The sequence below is a fragment of the Balaenoptera ricei genome, chromosome 10 (genome assembly GCF_028023285.1).
Source record: "Balaenoptera ricei isolate mBalRic1 chromosome 10, mBalRic1.hap2, whole genome shotgun sequence".
NCBI classification, from domain to species: Eukaryota; Metazoa; Chordata; class Mammalia; order Artiodactyla; family Balaenopteridae; genus Balaenoptera; species Balaenoptera ricei.
The window spans coordinates 101,519,061-101,544,127 of NC_082648.1; the positions used below are offsets into that span (position 1 = coordinate 101,519,061).

A 25,067-nucleotide genomic window follows, 5' to 3' on the forward strand; every position below is an offset into this window, starting at 1 on the left:
GTTTGATACTTTGCTAAAAGGACTCCAATTATACTCACGGTTATGGCTTATTCCGAGGACACAGGTTAAAATCAGCCGACGAGGAAGCGCAGGTTGATTTTGGTGCAGGGTGTGGACCACGTGCGGGCCTGAGCTTGTCAGGGTGAGGTCTGGCTGACATCCCGACCACTGGCCACGTCCCAGTCTTGGGACCAGCGGGACCTTTCTGAGTTAGCACGGTCAGTCCCCTGGCTTGCTTTCTCTGTTCTCCATCATCTGCACTTCGTTACCTCTTGTCTTGGCCCCTGTCCTGTCTCTCTCTGTAGACTTACCCCCACTGACCTTCCTGCCTCAGGACTGTTGGTGTTTAAAACATTGTGAGCTGCTCTCTGCTTCCTGTAAAAAACCCTGGCTCGGGCTAAGCCAGGCATTAAGAATGAGGCCGCTCATTGAAACATTCTCTTCGAGCCTCTATTGTGTGTAATGCAGTATGAGGGGGTGAACGGGTGGGTGTGATGGGCTCTGGAATCGGCTCCCGGGATTCAAATCCCGGCTCGGATTAAAGCAGGAGAACAGTCGTGCCCATCTGCAAGCATGAGGGTGACGTTGGATGCCACACGCTTGCTGTCTGGCAGGTGCTGTGCCGGGCGCTGGAACATGGGCACAAGCAGGGCAGAGCTGGGAGGGAGGTGCATGGGCACGTCTATGGTTCAAGTTTAGAAGTGAGTATCCTGTGGGCTCAGGAGCTGAAAGACTTATCCTGTCTCTTGTATGCAGGTGTTTGTCCTGTGGTCCTTTTCGCTAGCATCCTCCAGGAGTGCCCTGAATCTCTTAACAGGGTGAACAGCTGGTGCTGCCTGGGGAAGATAGCAGTTTACAGATGAGATCCTTTATATTTTAAATGATCTTTGAAAGAGGAAATGGCAGTTCTCATGCTTTCCAGAGTGAATAGCCAGGGAGGGGCCTCCACACTTGCGGGTGCGTTGGTCCAAGGCAGGCTGGCCGTGTCGTCACCGGGGTACGCATTTCTCCCCACAAGCAGATTTCACATCTCATCTCCCAGTTTATTGGACAAGGCTCCTTCGGGTTGTTAAGTTCTGTTTTCTCCCTCTCTTTGCCCCTATGAAGAAAGTCAGCTGCACAAAGATGGTCTTCCGGGCAGAAGACGGTGCTATCATCGTTGTGTGGAGATGCCCGGTGATGCGGCTGGCACTGCACCTGGCCGGGATGTTCTCCTGCCTGCGTCCTCCGTGCATTAAGCCACGACAAGCCTGTTTGGAAGTGATTAAAACATAACTGTCATAGCTTTGGGGGAGACAGGCTGCAGATCCTGATTATCATTTAGAAGGAACTCAGGGGGAAGTAATTTTTTATTCTGGCTAAAGCAAGCTTGTGAAAAGTCTATGCAAAGAGCACTGTGCCGAGGGCATCATTAATACACGACCTAGACATGTGCCTGCAGAATTCGGAGTTTGCAAATGAGTACGTCCCTAAAAGTAAGGACGGGTGCCATCTTTAAAAAGTCTCCTGTGAAACAGAAGATTAAGACGGATGATCTGGGCAGTACAAGGGCAGGGTGATTGGTGGTGGCCAGGAGGGGACTGCATCTCTGCGGGGGCAGCAGTGAAACTGGGCGGTGGATTTGCTTTTGCTTTCCCAGAGCTGACCTCCGTGTCCCGTTGCGTGAAATGTGATTTTCATCCCCTTCTGTCTGTTGTTTCCGTATTTGGACTTTGACCAGGTCAGAGATCCAGATGGGATTTTTAGTTTTAGTTTCTTCATAGCAGAAACATCTCTTGTGTGTTTTCCTACAGGACCTTGCTCTGGGCAAGGCAGCCTCTAGAACCGAATGTCTGCATGCCCCAGAGGCTTTTCTAGGTCTGTAGGCAGCCCTGCAGTTGATTTGAGCGCCTTCCGTGGGTCTGTTCCTAGTTTAGCCCCTGCGGTGATGGCCTTGAGTGGGCTGGTGGTCCAGCTGGGGAGACAGACATGTCGAGGGACGGATGAATATGGTTCCAGGTGGCATGACCGCTTTGAAGGAAACTAAAGCAAGAAGCAGGGTGGTTTCTTCTCCCCTCTGTTTTTGGTGGGGTGGTCGGGAGCTGACATTTGAGCAGAGACCTGCTGGTTGGTACCTAGGGCGGCAGCAAGTGCAGAGGCCCCCTGGGATGCCCGTGCTGGCAGGTGTGAAGGCCAGCGACGGGGTGGGGGGCGGGCAGCGTGACTGGAGCCTAGACAGCAAGAACGAGGGTGATCAGAGGTAAGATAAGAGAGGTGGCAGGGGTGCGAAATGGTGTTTGACTCCCGGGGTTGGTTTGGGGGGGGCACAGGGACGTGGGAGGACCAGCAAGCAGCTGTGACACCTAACTGCCCACGTGGGGCAGAGATTAGGTCATGTTTCTTTACAGCTCCAGCACCTCGGGTGGTGTCCACATATCCTAGGTGCTGGTAGTTAGGCTGAGTACATCAGAAAGGGGTTTCTGACACGCAGAGAAGCCGGGGGTGGCGAGGCTGACATCTGTGTAGATCTCTATAGTTGATTAGCACTGGCCAGTAGATCATCTCACCACATCCTCAGAATAGCCCTGCAGAGGTAGGTGCTAGCACCTGCATTCTAGAGGTTCATTGCTTAATAACAGGTTTATTGAGATCGAATTCCCATACCGTACAATTCAGCGGTTGTTAGTGTACTCCCAGAGCTGTTCAGCCATCACCTCAATCAGTCAAGGACATTTTCATCACCCCAGAAAGGAACCCCATAACCATCAGCACTCAGTCGTGTATCCTCCTTCCTGGCCCCCGGCAACCACTTTGTCTCTAAAGAATTATTCCGTCTCTATAATTTGCATATTCTGGATATTTCATAGAAGGGGAAACATATCAATACGTGACTTTTGTGTCTGGCTTCTTTCACCTGGCATAGTGTTTTTAAGATTCATCCATGTTGTAGCAGGTATCAGAACTCCATTCCTGGACTTCCCTGGTGGCGCAGTGGTTAAGAATCCGCCTGCCAGTGCAGGGGACACAGGTTCGATCTCTGGTCCGGGAAGATCCCACATGCCGCGGAGCAACTAAGCCCGTGCGCCACAACTACGGAGCCTGCACTTTAGAGCCCACATGCCACAACTACTGAGCCCACATGCCACAACTACTGAGCCTGCGCTCTAGAGCCCGCGAGCCACAACTACTGAAGCCCGTGTGCCTAGAGCCCGTGCTCCACAACAAGAGAAGCCACCACAATGAGAAGCCCACGCGCCACAGCGAAGAGTAGCCCCCATGCGCAGCAAGAAAGACCCAATGCAGCCAAAAAAAAAAAAAAAAAAAGAACTCCATTCCTTTTTATGGCTGAATACTATTCCATTGTATGGATAGACCACAACGTGTTGATCCGTTCTTTCTCGATGGCATTTGGGTTGTTTCCACATTTTGGTTATTTTGAATAGTGCTGCTATGAACATCCGTGTACAAGGTTTTGTATGAGCTTGTGTTTGCAGTTCTTTTTGGTATATACCTGGGAGTGAAATTGCTGGGTCATATGGTGATTCTGTGCTTAACCTTTTGAGTAACTGCCAGACTGTTTCCGTAGTGGCTGCACCATTTTACATCCCCCAAAGAAGTGTATGAAAATTCTTCCAATTTCTCTACATCCTTGGCAACACTTACTGTTCGTCGTTTTGATTATAGCTACCCTGGTGGGTATGAAAAGGTATCTCGTAGTGGTTTTGATTTATATTTCCCTGATGGCTAATGATGTTGAGCATCTTTTCATGTATTGGCTATTTGTATATCTGTTTTGGAGAAATGTCTATTCAGATCCTTTGCCCATTTTTTTTTTTTTTTCAAAGTTTGTTTGACCTGAAGGTCATACAGTTTGGGGGAGGAAGGAACTTTTTTTTTTTTTTTGGCTGTGTTGGGTCTTTCATTGCTGCGCGTGGGCTTTCCCTAGTTGTAGTGAGCGGGGGGCTACTCTTCGTTGTGGTGTGCAGGCTTCTCATTGCAGTGGCTTCTCTTGTTGTGGAGCACGGGCTCTAGGCGCGCGGGCTTCAGTAGTTGTGCTTTACCCATTTTTAAATTGGGTTATTTGTCTTTTTATTACTGAGTTTTAAGTGTTCCTTATATATTCTAGATACAAATCCTTTATCAGATATATGACTTGCAAAATCTTCTCGCATCCTGTGGGTTGTCTTTGTATTTTCTGGATAGTATCTTTTGAAGTACAAATGTTTTAAATTTTGTTTGTCAAGTTTATCTATTTTTTCTTTTGTTCCTTGTGCTTTTGGTGTCACAGCTAAGAAATCATTACCTCATCCAAGGTCATGAAGATTTACCTCCATGTTTTCTAAGAGTTTTATAGTTTTAGTTCCTACGCTGAGGTCTGATCCATTTTGAGTTGATTTCTATATATGGTGTAAAGTAACGGTTCAGTTTTATTCTTTTGCATGTGGATATCCAGTTGTCCCGGCACCATTTGTTAAAAAGACTGTTTGTTTCCCCATCGAATTGTCTTAGCCCCCTTATGGATGTCACTTGACTGTAATGTGAAGTTTATTTCTGACCTCTCATTTCTGTTTCATTGACCTCTATGTCCTTCTGCCAGTATCACATGTTTTGATACTCTAGCTTTGTAGGAAAGTTTGAAATCAGGAAGTGTCAGTTCTCCAACTTTGTTCTTTTTCAAGATTGTTTTGGCTTTTGGGGGGTCTCTTGACTTTCCATTTGCGTTGTAGGATTTGCTTGTCAGTTTCGGCAAAGGAGCCATCTGGATAGTGATTTATTTTTATAAGTGGCATCTATTATTATTTTTTCTAATTCCCAAAGTAATATATACTGCTGAAAACCTGGAAGACAGAAAAATCAAACAGAAGGCAGTGGTAATTTTTTAATTCGTATCCCTCCAGGCTTTTTCTTTTGTGCATTCAGCTTTTCCTACACAAAATTTGAAATCATTTCCGAGTTGGTAGATGTCTAGGAGCACATTTGGATAGGTACCTTGGGAGAAATTTCTAGAAGTGGAATTGCTGGGTCACATAGCACACACAGGCCCAGTGTGGAGGCTGTTTGGGCGGCAGCTCCATCCTACGATGGGCACCGGCCCCTCCTGGCCTCCCTGCCGGGTCCACATTGGGAGAGTGGTTCACGCCTCCGTGGCCCGGATCTCGCCACCCCGCCTGCCCCAACCCCCGGGCACCCACTTTCTGCTCAGCTGTTTCCTATCCCGCCCTTGAAGGCCGCTTCCTCTGCTCCCGGGGCCGCGTGACCCCTCATGTCAGAATCCTTTGTGATGGCTCGTACTCACCATTCATCTCTCTCTGCTGCGTCTCCCGGCTGGACCTGGACTCCCGGAAGGCGGGGGACGCGCCTCCTTTGTCCCCACGTCCTGGCACCAGGAAGGCGCTCAGTGAGAGCCGTTGAGCTGAGTGTAATACTGCCACTCAGCTCCAATAGCGGCTGTGAAATCCCTGATGAAAGGCCAAGGTAGCAGATTCCTAGAGCTTTGTGGAATTAAGGGCCCGAGGGTCAGGGCGCTCCTGCGAGGAGCCTGGTTGCTGGTGGCTGGAGAGGTGAAGGTACGGGGCAGGTCTGGCTGTGATCCCGAATCTGCTGTTTCTGGCCGTGTAACCAGGGCCCAGAAGGGTGGATGCTGGGGTCTGGAGAGCTAGGTAGGTCTCTGCTCCGTGATGTCGGGGCCTGGACGGGGCAGGCGTCCTCCCAGCTGCTTCCAGACCCCCCTCCCGCCTCGTACTGCCGACTGTGCCCCGCCACCCCTCCTGGTTCTCCCCTTCGTTCATGGATACCTACAGCCCCTGGCCTGGCGTCTTCCTCTCTGCCCCGCCTCCCCCATTCCTGCCGCTCCATCCACCGAGATGCCCGTTCACCAGCTCCTTCCTCAAGCTCCCCCTCTGCATCTGCCCGTACCCAGGGTCAGGGTCAAACCTTGCTTCTCCCCAGCCCACTCCCTGTGCCCCTCTGGGGTCCCCACGTCCAGTCCCCACTCCCCCTAGTGCCCACGGTCACTCGTCTCATCCACTGCCCCCTCCCCTCCTGGCCCAGGTGAGAGTCCAGGGCTGGCCCCGCCCCCATGCCCCTCTTGGCCCTGGAAGCCCCACCCCCTGACCTCCCAGGTGGTTCCAGGTGGCTACCGGGCTCATCCTGCACCTCCTTCCTGTCTCTGCCCAGACGCCACCTCCTCCAAGAGGCCCCCTGACCCCCTGATCCCCATGACCCCTCTGCCCTCTCCATCCCCAAACTCTGCCTAATTCTTCTCAACAGACTTATTTTTAAGAACCATTTTCAATTTACAGAAAAATAGCAAAGATAGTACGAGTTCCCATATTTCCACACCCAATTTTCCCCATTATTAACATCGTAGATCAACATGGTACATTTTAAAAAATAATTAATTAATTAATTAATTTTTGTCTGCGTTGGGTCTTTGTTGCTGCATGTGGGCTTTCTCTAGTTGCAGTGAGCCGGGGCTACTCTTCGTTGCGGTGCACGGGCTTCTCACTGCGGTGGCTTCTCTTGTGGAGCACAGGCTCTAGGTGCACAGGTTTCACTAGTTGTGGCATGTGGGCTCTAGAGTGCAAGCTCAGTAGTTGTGGCGCACGGGCTTAGTTGCTCCGCGGCATGTGGGATCTTCCTGGACCAGGGCTCGAACCCGTGTCCCCTGCATTGGCAGGTGGATTCCTAACCACTGCGCCACCAGGGAAGCCCCAGCGTGGTACATTTGTTATATTAATGAACCAATATTAATACATTATTATTAGCTAACACCCACCATTTATTCACATTTCCTTAGTTTTTACTAGATATACTTTCTCCGTCTCAGGACCCCACCTGGGATCCCACATGATAGCCTGTCTCCTTAGCTCCTCTGGGCTGTGATGGTTTCTCAGACTGTCCTTGTTTTTGATGACCTTGACGGTTTTGTGGAGGACTGGGCAGGGGTTTTGTCGGGTGCCCCTCTATTAGGGTTTGTCTGATGTTTTTCTCGAGATTAGACTGTGGTTATGGGTTTGGGGAGGGGGGCCACTGAAGTGAAGTGCATTCATCCCATCACATCAGGGCACACACGACAACGTGATTGATCACTGTGACGTTGACCTTGATTACCCGGCTGAGGTGTGGTTGTCAGGTTTCTCCACTTTATTCTGACTTATTTTTCTCCATAACATCGATCACAGCCTGGAAGTGTGTGTATTTGTTTGTCTTTTAATGTCTGATTGGAAGGTAAGGTCTTCAAGGACAGAGACCTCTCTCGTCTTTTTTATCCCCAGAGCCTGGCACATAGTAGATGCTCAGTAAGTTAATTGATGAACTCATTGCCTGCTTATGGAGCTCCAGTGCCAGGCAGTGAGCACTGGAGACAGAGCCACAAACAAGAGGTCATAGTTCTTGCCCTCACAGAGCTTAAAGTCCAGCAGGGAGATCGTTACAAACGAAGATGTATTCCCATTGCAAACATGAACGGGGTCGGGGAAAAGGCCCTTGGGTGTGGTGAGAGCCATGATGAAGGGATGTGGCCTGGGTTGGGTCGGGGGAGGTCAGAGGATGATACGGAGCTTGGGACCTGAAGGATAAGTGAGGGCTGGCCCGGCAGTGACGGAGGGGAGTGTGTTCAGGGTGGAAGGACTAGCACATGCAAAGGCCCTGGGGCAGAGAGGAGCTTGGGGATTTGAAAAACACCAGTGAAGAGGCAGGGTGCTTGGTGGGGCTGTGGCAGTGGCCCGGGAAGGAGGTTTGGACAAGGGCGGTGGGAAAGGAGATGGCGGGAAGTGGATGCAATTAGGAAGTGGGCTGAATGGATGAAGGGGTGAAATCCAGGCTCCTGAAGCTGGAGGATGGGCTCCTGTTTCCTTCTCAGAGAAACGGCAGGTTTGAGGAGGGGCAGGGGCGAGTTCAGTTAGAGATGCTCATGGAACACCCTAGCAGAAGGATGGTGCGGGGGGGGGTGGGCGCTGGACGTTTAGGGGTTTCTGGGACGGGGGGGCATTGGATATCGTAGGAGGGCATGAGCTGGCCTTGGAGGAGGGTGGAGAGAAGGAAGAGGAGCCATCCAGGGTGATGCCCTTTAAAGATCCAGAGGAGAAGGCGGTGTCAAGGAGGACCCCCGACACAAGGAAACTGGGAGGGTGGTGAGAGAGGAGGGTGGGAGCTGGGTGACGGGAGAAGGTGCTGGAAGGTGGGAGAGAAGGCAGCTGGGTGGGGAGGTCCAGCTCCCAGCCTCCCAGGATGCTCGCCCCCCAGGGAAGGAGACGGAGCAGGACTGTAGCTTGGAGCCAGCTCCATCCTGCCGACCTTTCGGGAATGGCTTCGGCAAAACCAGAATGCCGCAGGGCTGAGATGGAGCAGGGCGCTGTGGTCCTTCCCCCCACCTCCGTGTGCTCCGCCTGCCTTTTGTCTGTGGAAAAACTTTAGCCAAAGGTTAAACCAGAGAAGTGAGAAAATGCAGAAACAAAGGAAAACAGTCTAACGAGACTAAATAATAGTTTTGTCATTAAGCATAGTCAAGGACCTTTAGTTCCTCCCCAAGGGCTACAGATAATATTCTGAGCCGCAGGTATCCTGTGAGCTGTCTTGTAGGTACTGAAACCCCCGCCAGGTGGAAGAAGTTAACTACATGATGACCAGACTGTAGCCATGACAGAAGCTGCCACAATTCCAAGAATTGACCTCAAGGAAATGGGAACAAACTGACCCTGGAACTAAAGAGTAATTGTAGTTAAAACAATCAAGAGGATGCTGGTCAGACCACCAATGACCAATTTCAAGATGACTGTCAGAGCTGCCTGTGCTGTTTCGGCATGTATCCCCCCTCCCTCTGTCTATAAAAGCTCTTGCCCCCTGGTTGTCATTGTGGGGGGAGGGAGTCGGCCTTTGGACAGACGTCCACCCTCTCCCACCCCCAGTTGCTGGCATCCAAAATAAAGCAAACTTTCCTTTCCACCATCCTTGCCTCTTTATTGGCTTTTGAGCGGCAAGTAGCCGGACCCCAATTTCGGTTACAGGGCTGCTCACCTCTTTCTTCCTCCAATCCTCCCTTTAATTTACTTTTACTTCTGTTCTTCATGGGATTGTGTGTCTGATTTAATGTTTTTGAGTTAGTGGGAAAATAGAAATTTCACAGAAATTTGCTTTGTGGCCAATTTTGCAGGTGGCATCCATATCAGAGAGTGACAGAGGATACTCTAGTCTGGATTTGTGTCCTTTTGTTTATCTCTGAGAGGGCCAATCAGTGCCCATTTCCAGGAGGTTATTGGGACCAATTAGTTAGTATTATTGGTTTTGCTTGCACAGGGAAACCATGTAATACGTATATTTTTGATCAAGTCTGTTCAGGCATCCGTTTCATTTTGCGGAGAAGTGCCTTAAGCAGCGTCAGCCAAATGGAATTTTGTTCAGTGGAAACCCTATTTCTCCATAGATATTTTCACGATTGAAGCTGTCTTCTGTTATGATGTATTACTCAGCGAATTGAAGGAAAACTTGTTGAGAAAAGGCTGGTCTAGAGAAATGAACACGTGCGTCCACATAAAAACTGTACGTCCATGTTCATAGTAGCACTGTTGACAACAGCCCAAAAGTGGAGACAACCCAAATGTCCATCAGCTGGTGAATGAATCCGTAAAACACGTCTCTCCATACAATGGATTCAGCTGTAAGAAGGAACGAGGTCCTGACATGTGCTACAACTTGGGTGAACCTTGAAAACATCATGATAAGTGAAAGAAGCCAGACACAAAAGATCACGTATGGCGTGATTCCTTTCATATGAAGTATCCAGAACAGGCAAATCCATGGAGAAAATGGTTTTGTGGTTGGAAGGAGGTGGGGGAGGGTAGAAGGGGGAGTGACTGCTGATAATACAGGGTTTCCTTGTGGGGTGATGAAAAATGTGCTTCAGTGGATTATGGTGATGGTTGCACAACTTTGTGAGTATACTAAACACCACTGAACTGCACACCTTAAAAGGGTGAATTGTGTGGAATGTAAATTCTATCTCAATAAAGCCTTGAAAAAATTAGGGTGCCGCTGGGAGCAGGCTCTCAGAGCTTGTCAGTAATGGCCGCTCGGGATCCCCTTCTGTCCACAGCTTTAGGCTCAGGGCTATCAGGGATGGTTTTAGTGCAGATATGAAGGGAGGGACGGGGGTGGACGTTTGTGGCTCACCTGTGCTGTCTCAGGCCATGGGGGGCAGTGTTACTGACGTTTCCTCGTTTGATCCACCCTCCCGCATGCCGTGGTGGACACCATCATTTCCTTTGGCTGAGTTCCCACACGTACCCAAGTCCCCGCTGGGAGGAGGCCAGTCTCCCCACGGTGCCGCCCTCCACCAGTCCTCCTGTGAATCCCGCGGGAGCCCCGGCAGCCTGGGTGGGAGAAGCTTGCCTATCCCCTCGGGCTCTCCTGGCCCCTGCACTGGGAGTGTCTCAGTGTCCAGCAGCTCTCCGTTCCTGCGCTTGCTCTGGTCGTCGCCTGGGCCCTCCTGGCACCAGCGAGCGAGGCCGTAACGCCCGTCCACCCCGCAGGTTCTCATCGACTGGGTCAACGACGTGCTGGTGGAGGAGAGGATCATTGTAAAGCAGCTGGAGGAGGACCTGTACGACGGGCAGGTGCTGCAGAAGCTTCTAGGTGAGTGCACGGGAAGGGCAGCCACCCCAAGGGGTGGCCCCGGGCTGGACCACAAGATTCTCTACATGGCGACATCGGTCGCTCGTCTGTAAGCCGCAGCCCTGAGCCCATGGCTCCCAGGTGGTGGCCCCTGGGGCCCCGGGTCACCTGCCCTCTCGTCGTCTCTCGGGTGGGGGTCCCGCCAGAGCTCCCAGCCACGGGGCTGCAGCGGGTCATGCACAGCTTCCAGAACCGTCTGTGGCCTCTGCTGTTGGATGCATGCGTACAAGGGGAGCACGGAGATGGGGCACGAACTGGACGCCGTCTCCTCTCTGGGGCAGCCCTCCGGGCTGGCCTGCGCCCGTCCAGCTGTGAGCACCTCCAGCCCGTGCAGGCCCATCCAGGGCCAGGGTGCTGGAGGGGGTGGCCCCCAGCCGTGCCCTTCAGGGGCATGATTTAGATGGGGGGTGGCAGGGGAGTGGCGAGGAGGGAGACTGACTGCGGATGCTCTTTTTATGTCTGTCCCTTGGGGACAGAGTTCCTCAGCAAAGTAACATCTGTAGAGCACTTAGCATGGGGCCGGGCACAGGGCCTGGAGTCAGTACGGGGTAATGAACAACAACACAACAAAGACAAAGAAATGGGGAGTATGAGCAGGGCCGGTGGGTCCCCCGAGTTCCTCTGAGCACCGGGCACACGGTAACCATGCGTTGACCAAGTGAGTGAAGAAAGCCCTGCCGTTTCCTACCTACAAGGACGTGGGCTCCTTTTATAGGAAGTGAAAAGGGACTGGAGAGGCGAGTATTTGTCTGGATCTGTTGGGCGTTAGCACCATCCACGGTCTCCAGGAGGGACTGTTTGCTGAACAGTCTCTCAGTCCCCAGGAAGCTCTGATGTATTTTCAGGGTCTCCAGATCCCTGTGAGTGTGGCCTGGCGGCCTCAGTGTCCCCTTGTCCGTTAGGATAACTCACCTCCTAAGGGTCCCCGGGAGGCCCTGCCCCCAGCGTTGGTGGGGTGCAGACCTGCTCCCTGGGCCCGTTCTTCTCACGTTCCTCACCCCTTAATGACCCCACAGACCAGCGCTGTCCTGTGCAAGGGTCTTCCCAGCAGACCACCTGGAGGGCCACTCCTTCCAGGCAGGGCCAGCACTGGGGTGGGATCATGCTTTGCTCCACAGGGATGTGCTGGGGGACCCGAGTCAGGCACCTGGAGTTTGGGGGGGTGCTGTTGTGGGAGAGAGATACTGAGGGAAAGCAGACAGGAGGGGCTGGGGCTGGAGAGGAGCATCCGGGGAGGGCTGACCCACAGGACGCACCCCTGCCGCTGCCCAGATTGTGGCCTTGGCTCAGCCTCGGCGTCATTCCTCAGTCCCGGGTCCCTGCGGGCAGTTTGCGCACTCAGCACAACGGCTCTTAACAGACGGTCCGATCTTGGAGGGAAACCTGCAGGGTCGTGTCACGTACCTGGCTCTGAGGACATGGTGATCGACGGCCCACACGTTGTTTTGTCCTTGTTCAGTCAGTCCTCAAAAAGCACGTCAGGAAGGAGGAGATTTTGTGTTTATTTTGGTTATCCCTTCGTTGGTTGAATGAATATCCTTTGGCCTATTGTGTGGCAGGTGTGGAGATGCAGTGGTGACAAGAGGGAGGAAGTCCCCATGCCCCACTGCCGACACCCGTTCCGGCAGAGGGGAGAAAGAGAACTATTGTGTGGTGGCTCAATCTAAAACACAAATAGATTCTGCTTTAAGAGAGTGACAAGCGCTAGGGAGAGAATCAGAGAGGTTCTGGGGCAGCGGGGCTGGGTCGGGTGGAAGGACCGGGCGGTCAGGGGCAGCCCCCCTGGGGAGCTGACATCCAAGCAGGCTTCTGCACAGTGGTCATGGAAAGAACATTCCAGGCTGAGACTCTGTGAAGTGTCTGCAGGGTTTAAAGAGCAGTGAAAGGTGGCTGCAGGTGGCAGGGGTGGACAGATGGGGCCAGATCACGTCCAGTCCTGGTGGACAAAGGCTTTTATTCCAAGTGACAGGAAGCCGCTAGAGGATTTGAGCAGGGCCGTGACAAGGCCTGAGTTAGCGTTTTAAAGGGTTGCTTGGGCTTCTGGGTACAGAGTGAATGGGGAGGAGGGTCAGGAGGGGGACCTGGGAGGTTAGTCAGGACGCTGTCACAGCAGCCCGGGCGTCAGAGGAAGAGGCTCGGTCCAGGATGGAAGTGCAGGATATTTGGGAGGTTCAAGCTGATAGAGGCATGAAGACTGCTGGCCAGGTTTGTGGCCTGAACAGCTGGTGAATGAGAAAGCCCTTGGGAGTGGCGTGGTGGGCAGCGATGAGGAAGTGGGTGTTGCCTCTGCTAGGACTGATACCCATCCTGCCTGAGTCAGCTGCGGGGTAAGGGTGGAGATCAGCAGTGCAGAGATGGTCAATGCCGTGGGACCGGGCGGCCTCACCCGGAGGGGGTGTTCCAAATTCAGTATTTGGCTGAACGCCGTGGGTCAAGAATTAAATCTCTGTTCATCTAAGCTGAGAACCCCCATCTTAAAATGAACTTCTTTGGTACAAGAATAAATCTGAAATGTTATCAAGATCGTTTAGTAGCTGTCACCATTTTATTATTAAAAATGTTGGTTGGAGCTTTGTTGTTTCGTAGTGTCTCGTTGGTCCAGCCGTTCTCAGCACTGTCAAGTGCTAGATTGCTCTCGAGGTCACTGAACCAGACATGTGTGATGACAGACACTTATTTCAGCAGAGGAGGATGGAGGAGGCATGGCTCTTAGGCTGACACTGTCCACAAGGATTCTACTGATGGTGAAGCTGCCCTGAGTTATCAGCTTCCCAACCTCTCTATGTAAAGACCTAGCTTCCCTCTGACTCTTGGACTTGAAGACTTGGCTGTTGGTGACGATGCTTGCTTATTGAAACAGTCCTTTGAACTGCTGCTTTGCTCACTTCCCAGAGGAGATACTTTCTAATATTTTCAGAAGCAAACATAAGAGTGTTGTGCTCTGGGGCTTCCCTGCTGGTGCAGTGGTTAAGAATCCGCCTGCCAATGCAGGGGACATGGGTTCGAGCCCTGGACCGGGAATATCCCACATGCCGCGGAGCAACTAAGCCCATGAGCCACAACTACTGAGCCTGTGCTCTAGAGCCCGCAAGCCACAACTACTGAACCCGCAAGCCACAACTACTGAGCCCACGTGCCACAACTACTGAAGCCCGCACGCCTAGAGCCCGTGCTCGGCAACAAGAGAAGCCACCGCAACGAGAAGCCGGCTCACTGCAACAAAGAATAGCGCCCGCTCGCCACAACTAGAGAAAAGCCCGCGTGCAAAAACGAAGACCCAACGCAGCCAAAAATAAATAAATAAAACAAATCTATTAAAAAAAAAAAAAGAGTGTTGTGCTCACTTACACTTTTATTTCTGATTCTTGTCGCATGCAGCTGTGGCTTCACTCACCCAGTCACTTGAAAAACTTGTAACCCTAAGCTTAGATCTAGCGATGTGGTCGTGGAAGTCTGTCTCTCAGGATCACAGGACCGGCTCTGGATGTGCATCTGCATCTCAGCCTTAGACGCCTATAAATGATGCCAGTGCCCTCTCTGGAGTAGAGTGTCAGGGGCATCTTAGAGCAGGTACCCTGTAAGAAAGCCTTGCCTGCTCAAGGCACATCCTTTTGGTCCCCTCTTCAGTTGGCTCCAGCAGATGCGGTACTTGCTCTGCAGTGGCTGTGGTTGTCATTGAGTCCTGCTACGTCCATTTTGTTATCTGTGAGGTCTAACAAGAGGCTGACTTTGGCTCAGGCAGCCTCTTTATTGTGAAGTAGTTGCAGTTCCATCCTGTTAGAATATCTTGCATAAGTACTCCTAGATAGGCAATTCTGAAGTCTCTTGTGTGTCAAGTGCTTTGACATAGCACTTTGTTTGAAGAAGAGAACAATGGAAGAGAATATCCAGATATTAACAGAACATCACAAGGTCTTGCCTGGTCGTATTAATGATGCTGTTACACTGATGAGATGCATTAGTAACCTACGTGATCACGTGATCCTGGGGCCCAGGGCTGCCAGGAATGATACTGATGGAGGCATTCAGCTCTTTACTTTTCAAAGGCAGAAGCTAAAACGAAGTAGGAGATTTTGGCTGAATGCCAGGCCAAAGCTGACTTCTGTGCATCTGTAGAGAGAAGAGGTCTGGGGACTGGGCCCGGGGGGGTGGTCAGTGGTCAGGGGAAGGGCCAGCACAGGCGTCTGGAGGGTCCAGCCAGGAGGGAGGAGGAGCTGGGGGAGCACTGCATTCAGGAGGGATAGAGGATGAGGAGAAGGCAGGAGTGAGGGTGATGAGGACAGAGCACAGACCTCTGGGTTTGGCCAGCTGTGAGTCACCAGTAGGCCCCCAGATGTGCCCCTCTCTTTAAGAGTGGATTCCGGGGGCAGCTGCCAGACCCTCTGCCAGGGCAAGTTTCAGGGGGTGTGACTCTCCTGCATTTGCAGTGTTGTCCAGATGAGCCACCTGTGGGCAGTGACAACGCCCACGCTGGAGCATCGAGGCAGCTCCTGGGCTGGCTGTTGTCCTGCTTCTGACTCATGGCACACGCTTCTCCTTGTGAAAGGCAAGCCCTTCCTTGTGTAGTAAGTGTTCACAGCCCCGCATTCGGCCATCACTCACGTTTTCCAGCCACTGCTGAGAATCCGCCCCATCTTCCTCTGTCTCCTTGCATGCTAGGAAGATAGGGGTCCTGGCCACGCCAAAACCCTGAGCTGCCCCTGCAGCCCCATCAGCGGGCAGAGTGATGCTGGTGATGAGGGCGGCCAAGGACCTCGTTCTCTCCCACCCGGGGGAGTTACCTGAGACGCAGCCGCAGGCGGCACCCAGGCACGGCCAGCCTCCTTGGTTTCTGTTATTGGCTGAGTTGCGTCCCCCCCAGAATTCGTAAGACCTCGGGATGTGACTTTATTTAGAGACAGGGTCTTTAAAGTTAAAATGAAGTCTGGGTGGGCCCTCAACCTGTCAGATTGGTGCCGTTATAAGAAGAGGAGGGCTTCCCTGGTGGCGCAGTGGTTAAGACTCCGCCTGCCAATGCAGGGGACATGGGTTCGAGCCCTGGTCCGGGAAGATCCCACATGCTGCGGAGCAACTAAGCCCGTGCGCCACAACGACTGAGCCTGCGCTCTAGAGCCTGCGAGCCACAACTACGAAGCCCACGTGCGACAACCACTGAAGCCCAAGCGCCTAGAGCCCGTGCTCCACAACAAGAGAAGCCACCGCAGTGAGAAGCCTGCACACCACAACAAAGAGTAGCCCCCGCTCACTACAACTAGAGAAAGCCCGCGCGCAGCAACGAAGACCCAATGCAGCCAAAAAAAAAGAGGAGACTAGGATGCAGACACACACAGAGGGAAGACCAGGTGAGGATGTCTACAAGCCTAGGAGAGAGGCCTCAGGGGAGACCAACTCTGCTGACACCTTGATCTTGGACTTCTAATGTCCGGGACTGTGAGAAAGCGAATTTCCACCGTTTAAGCCACCCACCCTGCGGTACTTTGTTACGGCAGCTATAGCAGGCTGATACCGTTTCCTTCCCTTCTCCATCAATGACTCCTCCTCCCCCCGGTGTCATGGCGACCAGGTTTGGCTGGTGGCAGGGACAGCAGAGATGTGCCTGGCTCTCCGTCTCTCCCAGCAGGCGAGGCTCTAGGACCACCTGGCTCTCTGCAACCCTCCTTCCTTCCCCAGGGGCCCCTGCTCCGTCCTGTGCCTGGCTTTTGAGCACCTGGGGACCTGCTATGTATTTTCAGGGGGTTCACATGGGCAGACAGCTGTGGATTATTCAGCTAAGACCTATTAGATACAGATGGAGGGAAATCAAAACGCATAAACAGGAATCATTTCCATCCTCTGTTGAGCTGCTTTGTTTTGCCGCGAGCGCTCCCTGCCTCCCAAGCTGAGGTTCTTCAGGTGTGCCTGACTCCCCACTAGAGCTCCGTCTCTCGTGTCTGTGCTGCGTCTGGTCCTAGGACAGTGCCTGGCGCACAGTAGGTGCTCAGTAACTGTTTTGTAAGCGAATGAATGAGTGACTGACTGGAGTACCCTGAGCCCAGCCGATATTTTTGTGTAATGAGAGGATCCTGAAGGGGGGATATCGAAACTGCTTGTTCTTCTTATCGAGGGAGGGGAGGGGGTGGGGGGAGACAGTGTTGAAGGGGCAGGGGCCTCCGGAGAAAACGCCTTACACAGAGCTTTACTGGGGACCGCCTGCCAAATGGAAGCCCTACTTGTGCCCAGCCTGGACTCAACTGCCCTTCCACCTCCTTCCCATCAGTGCCGCTGGCAGCAGCTCTGTGCCAAAGGCTCGCAGGGCGTCAGGCTCCGTGCCCAGCACTTTGTCCTCACCCTCCCGGGTCCTGATCTCGCCATGTCCTGCGACGTGGCTTCTGTTGTTGTGCAGAGGAGATCGATCGGGGAACCCCAAATCTTGGAATGAATGAATAGGCGGGACGCCTGGGGAGCCTTCCTCGCCTGCCCCTTAGCGGGTGTGGGATGAGGCGTCCCTCCTGCTCCACTCGGGCGGGGAGTGAAGGCGCACAGGCTGGGGCTGGGGTTCAGCTTCAGTAACTGAATCTTGAGCAGATGTGACCGTGCTCGTCGGCTCCTCCAGATTGCTCCCTGCTCACTCTTGGTGAGAAAATTGTCGCAGGTCTCTGAATATCTCATAATCCTTCTTACCGTGGGGTCCAGCTGTTAGAGAAAGAAGAATTGGGAGCGGACGAGCACAGGGAGGCTGAGGCAACCCCTGAGGCCCTTTCTGTTTTCTCACCAAAGTTCTCTTCCCTCTGGAACCCACTGGCCCAGCCTCCTCACCTCTAGAGGTCCCTTCCCCGCAGGTCACCTCCTTACCTCCCAGCTGCACCTTGAATCATCTTGTTCATTCTCTGTGCATACGCTGTTCCTGGGTGGGACGCCCACACTTTAATCCTTGAACTCCCCGCCCCCCTTTCATCCTGGAGTGATTTTCTTTTTTAAAAAAAATTTTTTATTTATTTTTGGCTGCGTTGGGTCTTTGTTGCTGCATGCAGGCTTTTTGTTGTTGCAGTGAGCAGGGGCTACTCTTTGTTGCAATGTGTGGGCTTCTCATTGCAGTGGCTTCTCTTGTTGCCGAGCACAGGCTCTAGGCGCGCGGGCTTCAGTAGTTGTGGCACGTGGGCTCAGTAGTTGTGGCTCGCGGGCTCTAGAGCACAGGCTCAGTATTGGTGGCACACAGGCTTAGTTGCTCCACAGCATGTGGGATCTTCTCGGACCAGGGCTCGAACCCTTGTCCCCTGCATTGGCAGGCGGGTTCTCAACCACTGCGCCACCAGGGAAGCCCCCTGGAGTGATTTTCTAAGGAGGAGGAGTGACTTGAAAGTTCAGAGTTCCGTGGCTCAGCCTCCTGGTGGTCCCTGCTGTTGGTGATGATCGGCTCCACTTTGCAGCCCCACAGAGGATGGGGAGACCTCAATGCAGCCGGTTGACCAGGCGGCCCGGAGCCCCTCCAGCTCTTCCTGACACTCTGCCTTTTGCCCTTGTCCTTCTTGTTGCAGAAAAACTGGCAGACTGCAAGCTGAACGTGGCCGAGGTGACCCAGTCCGAGATAGGGCAGAAGCAGAAGCTGCAGACGGTGCTCGAGGCGGTGCAGGAGCTGCTGCGGCCCCACGGCCGGGCGCTCCCGTGGACCGTGGATTGTGAGTGGCCGCCAGGATGGGGGAGGGGGAGCGGGGGGCCCGGCCTCTGAGCTTCCTGCCCTGTCGTTCGTCTTCCTGTCTGGCCTTGTGGGTTGTTTTTTTTTTTTGACATCTTTATTGGAGTATAATTGCTTTACAGTGGTGTGTTAGTTTCCGCTGTACAACAAAGGAAATCAGCCATACGCATACGTATATCCCCGTACCCTCTCCCTCTTGTGTCTCCCTCCCACCCCGCATCCCACCCCTCTGGGCGGTCACAGAGCGCTGGGCTGATCTCCCTGTGCCATGCGGCCGCTTGCCACTAGCCATCCGTTTTACGTTTGGTAGCGCGTGTATCCAATCCGGTCACACGCCTGCCCTGAGGGAGGGAGCCAGGAGAGGAGAAGTGTGTCAGTAAGGGACTTGGTCGCGCCCGCAGTGCTCTGGTTTCCCCAAGCTTCAGGGCGGAGAGGCGCCGTTTCTGGATCAAGAGAGACTTCCAGCAGAAGGGTGGGGATGTGGGTTATAAGACAGAAGCAGCTCTGTGGGGTTCTTGGAAGGACCCTCCACCCCGGATACCAATGGCACCAACACCCAGTGAGCTGTGCTACTGGTGACTCACCGAGGTGGGTCCTCAGGAGGTGATTCAGGCCGGCCCCCGGTGTGTGGCTCAGAGAGCACTGGCGTTAGGAATACGTGGCATCACTGTACTTCCAGGCAGGACGTAAACCCAGAAAAGTGAGGCACTGACCAGGACAGGCTGGAAAGGGCTTTGTCCTGCTGCCCTTCCCCAGCACCGTCCCCACGGCAGGGCAGCCAGGAGCGGCTGAGATGTTCTCCCTGCCGCCAGGGGCCCCTGTTCTTGGGTGAGACCAAGGCTGCAGTCAGGTTCACCCCTGGCTTCTTGGCATCGAGACCTAGGACAGACCCAGGCCCACCTCCTGGGTTGCAGGGCTAGGGGAGGGGAGTCAGTAAAGCCCTGGACGGCATGATGATCACCGTCCACGTCCTGGAGAAGAGCTAGTGGCAGGGGATGGCAACCAGGGCCCTGGGTGGGGCAGGAGGCACGTCTAACACCCCCAAGCACCGTTTGTCCTGCATAGCCTTCCCTGTGTAGACGGTTGATTGCCTAGAGGGAGAACTTTTAAGCACCCGAGATAATAATGCACATTGTTGTGGTGGGTAAGTGCCCAGCTGACCTGTTTTTCCCGATCTTTTCCCTTCTTTTGTGCTGACTGTATGTTCCAGCTCATCCCCTCCTCACCACCCAATTCATTCCTTTTACAAACAACATGCTTTTGAAAGTGGTTGCATAAGTCACCTGAGGTCAACAGGAAAGAAAATATTAGAAGCCAGAACTAAATTCACACAGGCTGCTCATCAACTTTTCTCCGTTTTTCCATGGCCTGTGGTTCTGCCCGTGGTTTTCCTCTGAGGTCTCATGTTCACTCAGCATCTTTATTGCCTCCCCCCTCCCGCCCCCTTCTTTTTCTTTTTAAATTCAAGTATAGTTGATTTACAATGTTGTGTTAGTTTCAGGTGTACAGCAAAGTGATTCAGTTATACATATATATATATTTTTTTTCAGGTTCTTTTTCCTTATAGGTTATTACAAAATACTGAGTATAGTTCCCCATGCTATACAGTAGGTCCTTGTTGGTTTCACCGCCTTTTGGACGTGGGCTCGGGGTTCCTGTCTCATGATCTAAAGGAGCCCCCTTCCTCCCTCCCCAACTAGCGATTCACGGGAAGAACCTGGTGGCCACCCTCCACCTCCTCGTGGCCCTGGCCATGCACTTCCGGGCCCCGATCCGCCTTCCCGAACACGTCTCCGTGCAAGTGGTGGTCGTACGGGTAAGTATCGCCAGCCCGGCGGTCGGTTTGCCCGCGGCTCTGCCCCAGAGGCTCCGGCACTCGTTCCTCCGCTAGTTTGCCTGCTTTCTTCTTTTTCCCCTTAAGAGGCTACCTTCTTTCTCTTTTTTCCTCTTGACAAAATGTATGCCTTACTCTGGCTTCAGAGTAAATGATGGCGCAGGAACAATGGCATTGATTTGAAGAGAGGCAGATGCAAAGGCATGAGTACGTGGAGGTTTACTTTTCCACATTTTAGAAAAGAGCATTCATTTTCCTGCAAAGCCAAGTAGCCAGAGTTCAAGCCTGTTGAATGAGCTTATTACTCACTGGAGAGGGCTGAGACCAGCGGAATGAAACAGATACCCCAATACCCCAATCACAGCCTCTGTCTGTTCCCTCCCAGTTACATCCATCATCCCCCGTCATGTCTTTGAGGGTCGATTCTCTTGCTCCACTTGGAAAAATGTAACTGGGAGCCAGGGTCCTTCTGACGGAGGTGGAGACACCTTTCTTGTCGATTTCCCCTGCGTTCAGGGGCACAGATCCTGCCTTGGCTTTGTGTGTGCAGTCTCGTCCAGTAAACGTGTATTAAGCACCTGCTGTGTCCCTGGTCCCCTCGCCCTGGTTACCGGGGACACTGGATGAGGAAAGTGAAGTGGGGTCGGGTCCTAAGGATCAGCTGCTTCTGCCAGAGCGTTGAGGTTACGCTCGGACCATGGATGCCTCTCGTGTTTCTGTTCCTGGACATGTCCAGCTCCACACTCTCCTCTGGGTTTTAAACTTATCAGTCCCGTGGTCTCTGCGGTCTGCAAGGCTCTGGCTGATCCTGTGTTTTCCGAAGCCGTCTGACCCCTCCGTTTACCCCGGGAGCTTGGCCCCGAACTGATGGGCAGGAATGTTCCTTTCTGGCATCAGGCGAGGGTTACCTGCCGTTTGGCCCCGTTTGCCTCCTAAAGGGGAGTGTTTGTGGTCGGTGGTGGTGTCAGGGACAGGGGACCATTCCTGCCACCCTCGTCTTGGACTCAGGACGGTCGGCCGGGAAAGGCTTCCCAAGGACACATGAGAATATGGTTCCCAAACCCACGTACGTCAGACTCTGGGCCCTGGGAACACTCTGGAGCTCAGTAATCGGGGTATTGCCTTTCAGGCCTGCACTTTGGTCCAAGAAAATCTTTGGGGTTTGCAGAACGTCCTGCTTGCCCAGGCAAACACTTGCTGGCGCTTCCTTCCTTGACCAAGGTCACAGGAGGACTCTTTGGGCCACTCCCAGAGTGGGATGAAGCGGGGAGGGGAGGCCCCCAGGGTCTGGCTGGTCTCAGGTCTTAGAGCTGCCCCTGGCCTGTCCCTCCACGCCTGGTTATCCAGTTGAGATGGGGAGATGTAAGAAGTGTGTCAGTTCGTGGAGGGACGGAGTGAGGGAAGGGTCGAGTTTGCTACCTGGCAGTGTGGCCTTGGGAAACCACTTGATTTTCCTGAGCTGCAATGCTTTCCTCAAAAAATTGAGATTCTACTACAGACTTTTAAAATATTCAGCCTTGGGACTTCCCTGGTGGCACAGTGGTTAAGAATCCACCTGCCAATTCAGGGGGCACGGGTTCGATCCCTGGTCTGGGAAGATCCCACATGCCGCGGACCAACTAAGCCCGTGCACCACAACTACTGAGCCTGCGCTCTAGAGCCCGCGAGCCATAACTACTGAGTCCACGTGCCACAACTACTGAAGCCCGAGCGCCTAGAGCCAGTGCTCCACAACGAGAGAAGCCACCGCAATGAGAAGCCCGCGTGCCGCAACTAGAGAAAGCCTGCACGCAGCAACGAAGACCCAACGCAGCCAAAAATAAATAAATAAATTTAAAATATTCAGCCTCGTCTGCCCCATACCCAGCCCTGGGCCCGGTGTCTAGTGGGTGCCTGATGCACATCTGATGTGTGGATAAGTGGATCGAATGTCTCTGGGCCTCCCCCGCCACTGTCCCCCGTGGGTGCTTCTGAGAGTCAGCCAGGGTGAGGCCGTGGGAAAGCTGACGGCCCCCGACGCCTGGCTACTCTTCCTTCACTAGAACCAGTGGTGAGCGTTCCCTGGGAGGCCGAGCTCCGGAAAGCTTGGGGATCTTGGATCTCGGGAGGCATCCAGGTGGGCTGCCCATCAGGTAGTGAGCTCCCCCGTCCCTTGAGGCATTCAAGTAGGGGCTCACGGTGGCGGTTGGGTTAGCAGGCTGCCGCGCTCCACCCTGAGGTCCGGGGCACACCACCACCGCCTCCTTCCTCTCCCCCGCCATCGTTGCCTCTCCGTACCTACCGGGCTCTGGGACGGGTGTGTCACACACCGTGTTAGTGTCCTAGGGCTGCTGTAACAAAATCCCACAAACCGGGTGGCTTAAAACAACAGATGTTTGTCCTCTCACATAATAGAGGCCTGAAGTCCGAATCAGGGAGTCGACAGGGTCCCTCCGCAGGCTCTAGAGGAGGGTCCTTCCTTCCCTCTTCCAGCTTCTGCCAGCTGCTGGCACCCTCGGCTGTCCTGGGCTTGTGGACACATCCCTCCGGTCTCTGCCTTCATCATCACGTGGCCTCTTCCCTCTGGTCCATGTTCCTATGTCTCTATTTTCTCTTCTTCTAAGGACACCAGTCATTGGAGAAGACCCACCCTAGTCCTTTAGGACCTTATCTGAACTCATTACATGTGCGAAGACCCTATTGCCAAATGAGGTCCCATTCTGAGGTTCTGAATGGACGTGACTTCCGGGGGAAACCTGTTCAACCCAGTGCACGTGTGTTATTTCATCCGATGCCTCCCTCGTGTTACGTATGTCCCTGCACGCTCTTCGCCTTTCCCAGCTGCAGGGCGTCGAGGAGTACTTTGAGAGCGGGGATGTTTCTCCTGAGACCTCCCACAGCTGCCAGCTCTCAGAGAGCAGGAGAGCAGGGTCTGGGGGGCTGGGGCAGGTTCCAGCCACCAGAGGGTCACCCGTGTGGTCCCTTGCAGTCCACCCCCCCGAGCATAGCTCAGGTGTGGTGCCGAACCTTTGTTTGGTTCTCTGTTGTCCCCGAGCTGGTCTCCCGGCCCCGGGGCCATCTGTACACGGCCTCAGCTGCCCTTCTGCTCCGTCTGTCTGCCCAGGTGTTGATTTATTTGTTCATTTTGGGGTTTTCAGAAGCGGGAAGGCCTGCTGCACTCCAACCACGTCACGGAGGAGCTGACCACGACCACCGAGTAAGTGGACCCGCTGCTCTGCCCTCAGGCCCTGCTCCAGCCGGGGACCCGCGCACACGGGGGGCCGTTCTCCCCTCCATGTCCCTTGACCTTGAGATGGGATTTTATCGCAAGCGTCCACCCTAGCTTTCTATCCTCCGTGCACTTTCTTCAAAGTTTGTTTTGTTTTTGTGTTTTTGTTTTGCTGAGGAAGGGCAAGATAGCAGTTTGGTTTGGTATTTAAATGAGAAATTCTAGATCTTTTATTTCTTCTCAAATAGAAAAATGAGCAAATATGTGTGACATAGGAATTGGAACTTATTTACGCTGCCTGAAATCTTTTCTGGAAAGAGACAGGGAATAATAAACAAAGAAAAATATAACTGAGCACATTCAAAATCTCTTATAAGGAAGAAAAGGATGAGGGGAAATTTAAAACAGTGAACGTTCATATGGTAGGTATGCTAAACACTTCAAAGTTTTTAATGTTGGAAATAAGTTATTCTCCAAAGACTTTGGACTGCCATTCCTTATTTTGGAAGGTGAGCTTTAAGAATGTTTAGAGAGGGGATGGGGGAGAGGTGTTTAGAATGTTCCAAGGGACCTGTTGTCCTGATTTATTTAGCCGTCTGTCTTAGCCCCGTCAGAGGGAGGGAGCCATGCCTCTAAACTAGAATCTTCCTTTGAGATAGTCCTGAGCCATCCCTTGCCTCTTAGAGGAGGCCAGAGGGCAATTTTTAAGAAGTCTAAAAGGCTTCAGATCTGTTGAAAATAGCAAATCAAATGGCTCTATTTTGCGTGTGGTTTTTAGGAGGCATATACCCTGTGAGGTATCCTTAAAATTCACCGCCTTTGTGCCTCCCGACTAAACCTGTTTCAGATGAAACAGAGCATTAAAAATTGATCGTCTCAGGTCACCCACCTGCTCAGTTCACGGAGTGATTAATTACTGTGTCATGAATTCATGTATGGTCTTTCAAAAAGCGAGCTGACACAGGAAACCGCTCCCGGCGTGGGAGCTGTCAGGTAGATGGGAGAGACGTGCGGCCTGGCGTGCGGCCTGACGCGTGTGCACATCTGTTCCAGGCCCACGGGAGGGGGTTGGAGACGTGATGCTGAGCCTGGCACGGGGGGCCTCGGGCAGCCCGCTCGACCCGTTCAGGAGCGGGAGGAGGGCGGCGTGGGGGAGTCAGGGGTGGGCTGGCATCTTAGTTATCCATCACTGTGTGACAAACCACCCAACCCAAGGGGCTTAAAACAACGGTCATTTTATTTGCTGACAGGGGGTCAGCAGTCTGGTGGGTGGTGCTGGCCGGTGGGGGCCACTGTCCCTCCCTGTGTCTCTCGTCCTCACAGATCTGGGCTTCCTCCCTGGTGCCCTCAGGGTCCCCAGAGAGTGAGGGGGCAGCTGCAGGTCCCTGGACCCCCGCATGCTGTGTCCTCACCCTCTGTGGGTCAGAGCAAGTCAGTGGTCACCCTGGATGGGAGGGGGAAGGCAGATGGCCCACCGAAGGGGGCAACGGCCAGGCCCGTGGTGGGGGGCATGTTGGGGGGTGTGCAGCGATGGGAAGAGGCTGTGCTTGGCTTTCCCGGTCTCGCAGAGGTTGAGGGAGCCCTGAGAGGGCGGCGGGGGACAGTATGAGCTCTGTCACCAGAGCCGGCCCCTCGGAGCGTGGCCTCAACGATTCACAGCAGCACCCGGCACCCACAGGGCCTGCTTGGACGCCCAGAGGCTG

At 53.4% G+C, this 25,067-nt stretch overlaps 1 protein-coding gene across 1 annotated transcript in view; it reads left to right on the forward strand.

The window, feature by feature from the left end:
* The window catches only part of PARVB (parvin beta), a 114,941-nt gene that overhangs the window by 64,929 nt on the left and 24,945 nt on the right, over positions 1-25,067 (forward strand). The window contains exons 4-7 of the mRNA XM_059937123.1: positions 10,509-10,611; positions 18,165-18,305; positions 20,023-20,138; positions 23,294-23,352. Coding sequence (XP_059793106.1) covers positions 10,509-10,611; positions 18,165-18,305; positions 20,023-20,138; positions 23,294-23,352 — 419 coding nt within the window. The remainder of the gene's footprint in view (positions 1-10,508; positions 10,612-18,164; positions 18,306-20,022; positions 20,139-23,293; positions 23,353-25,067) is intronic.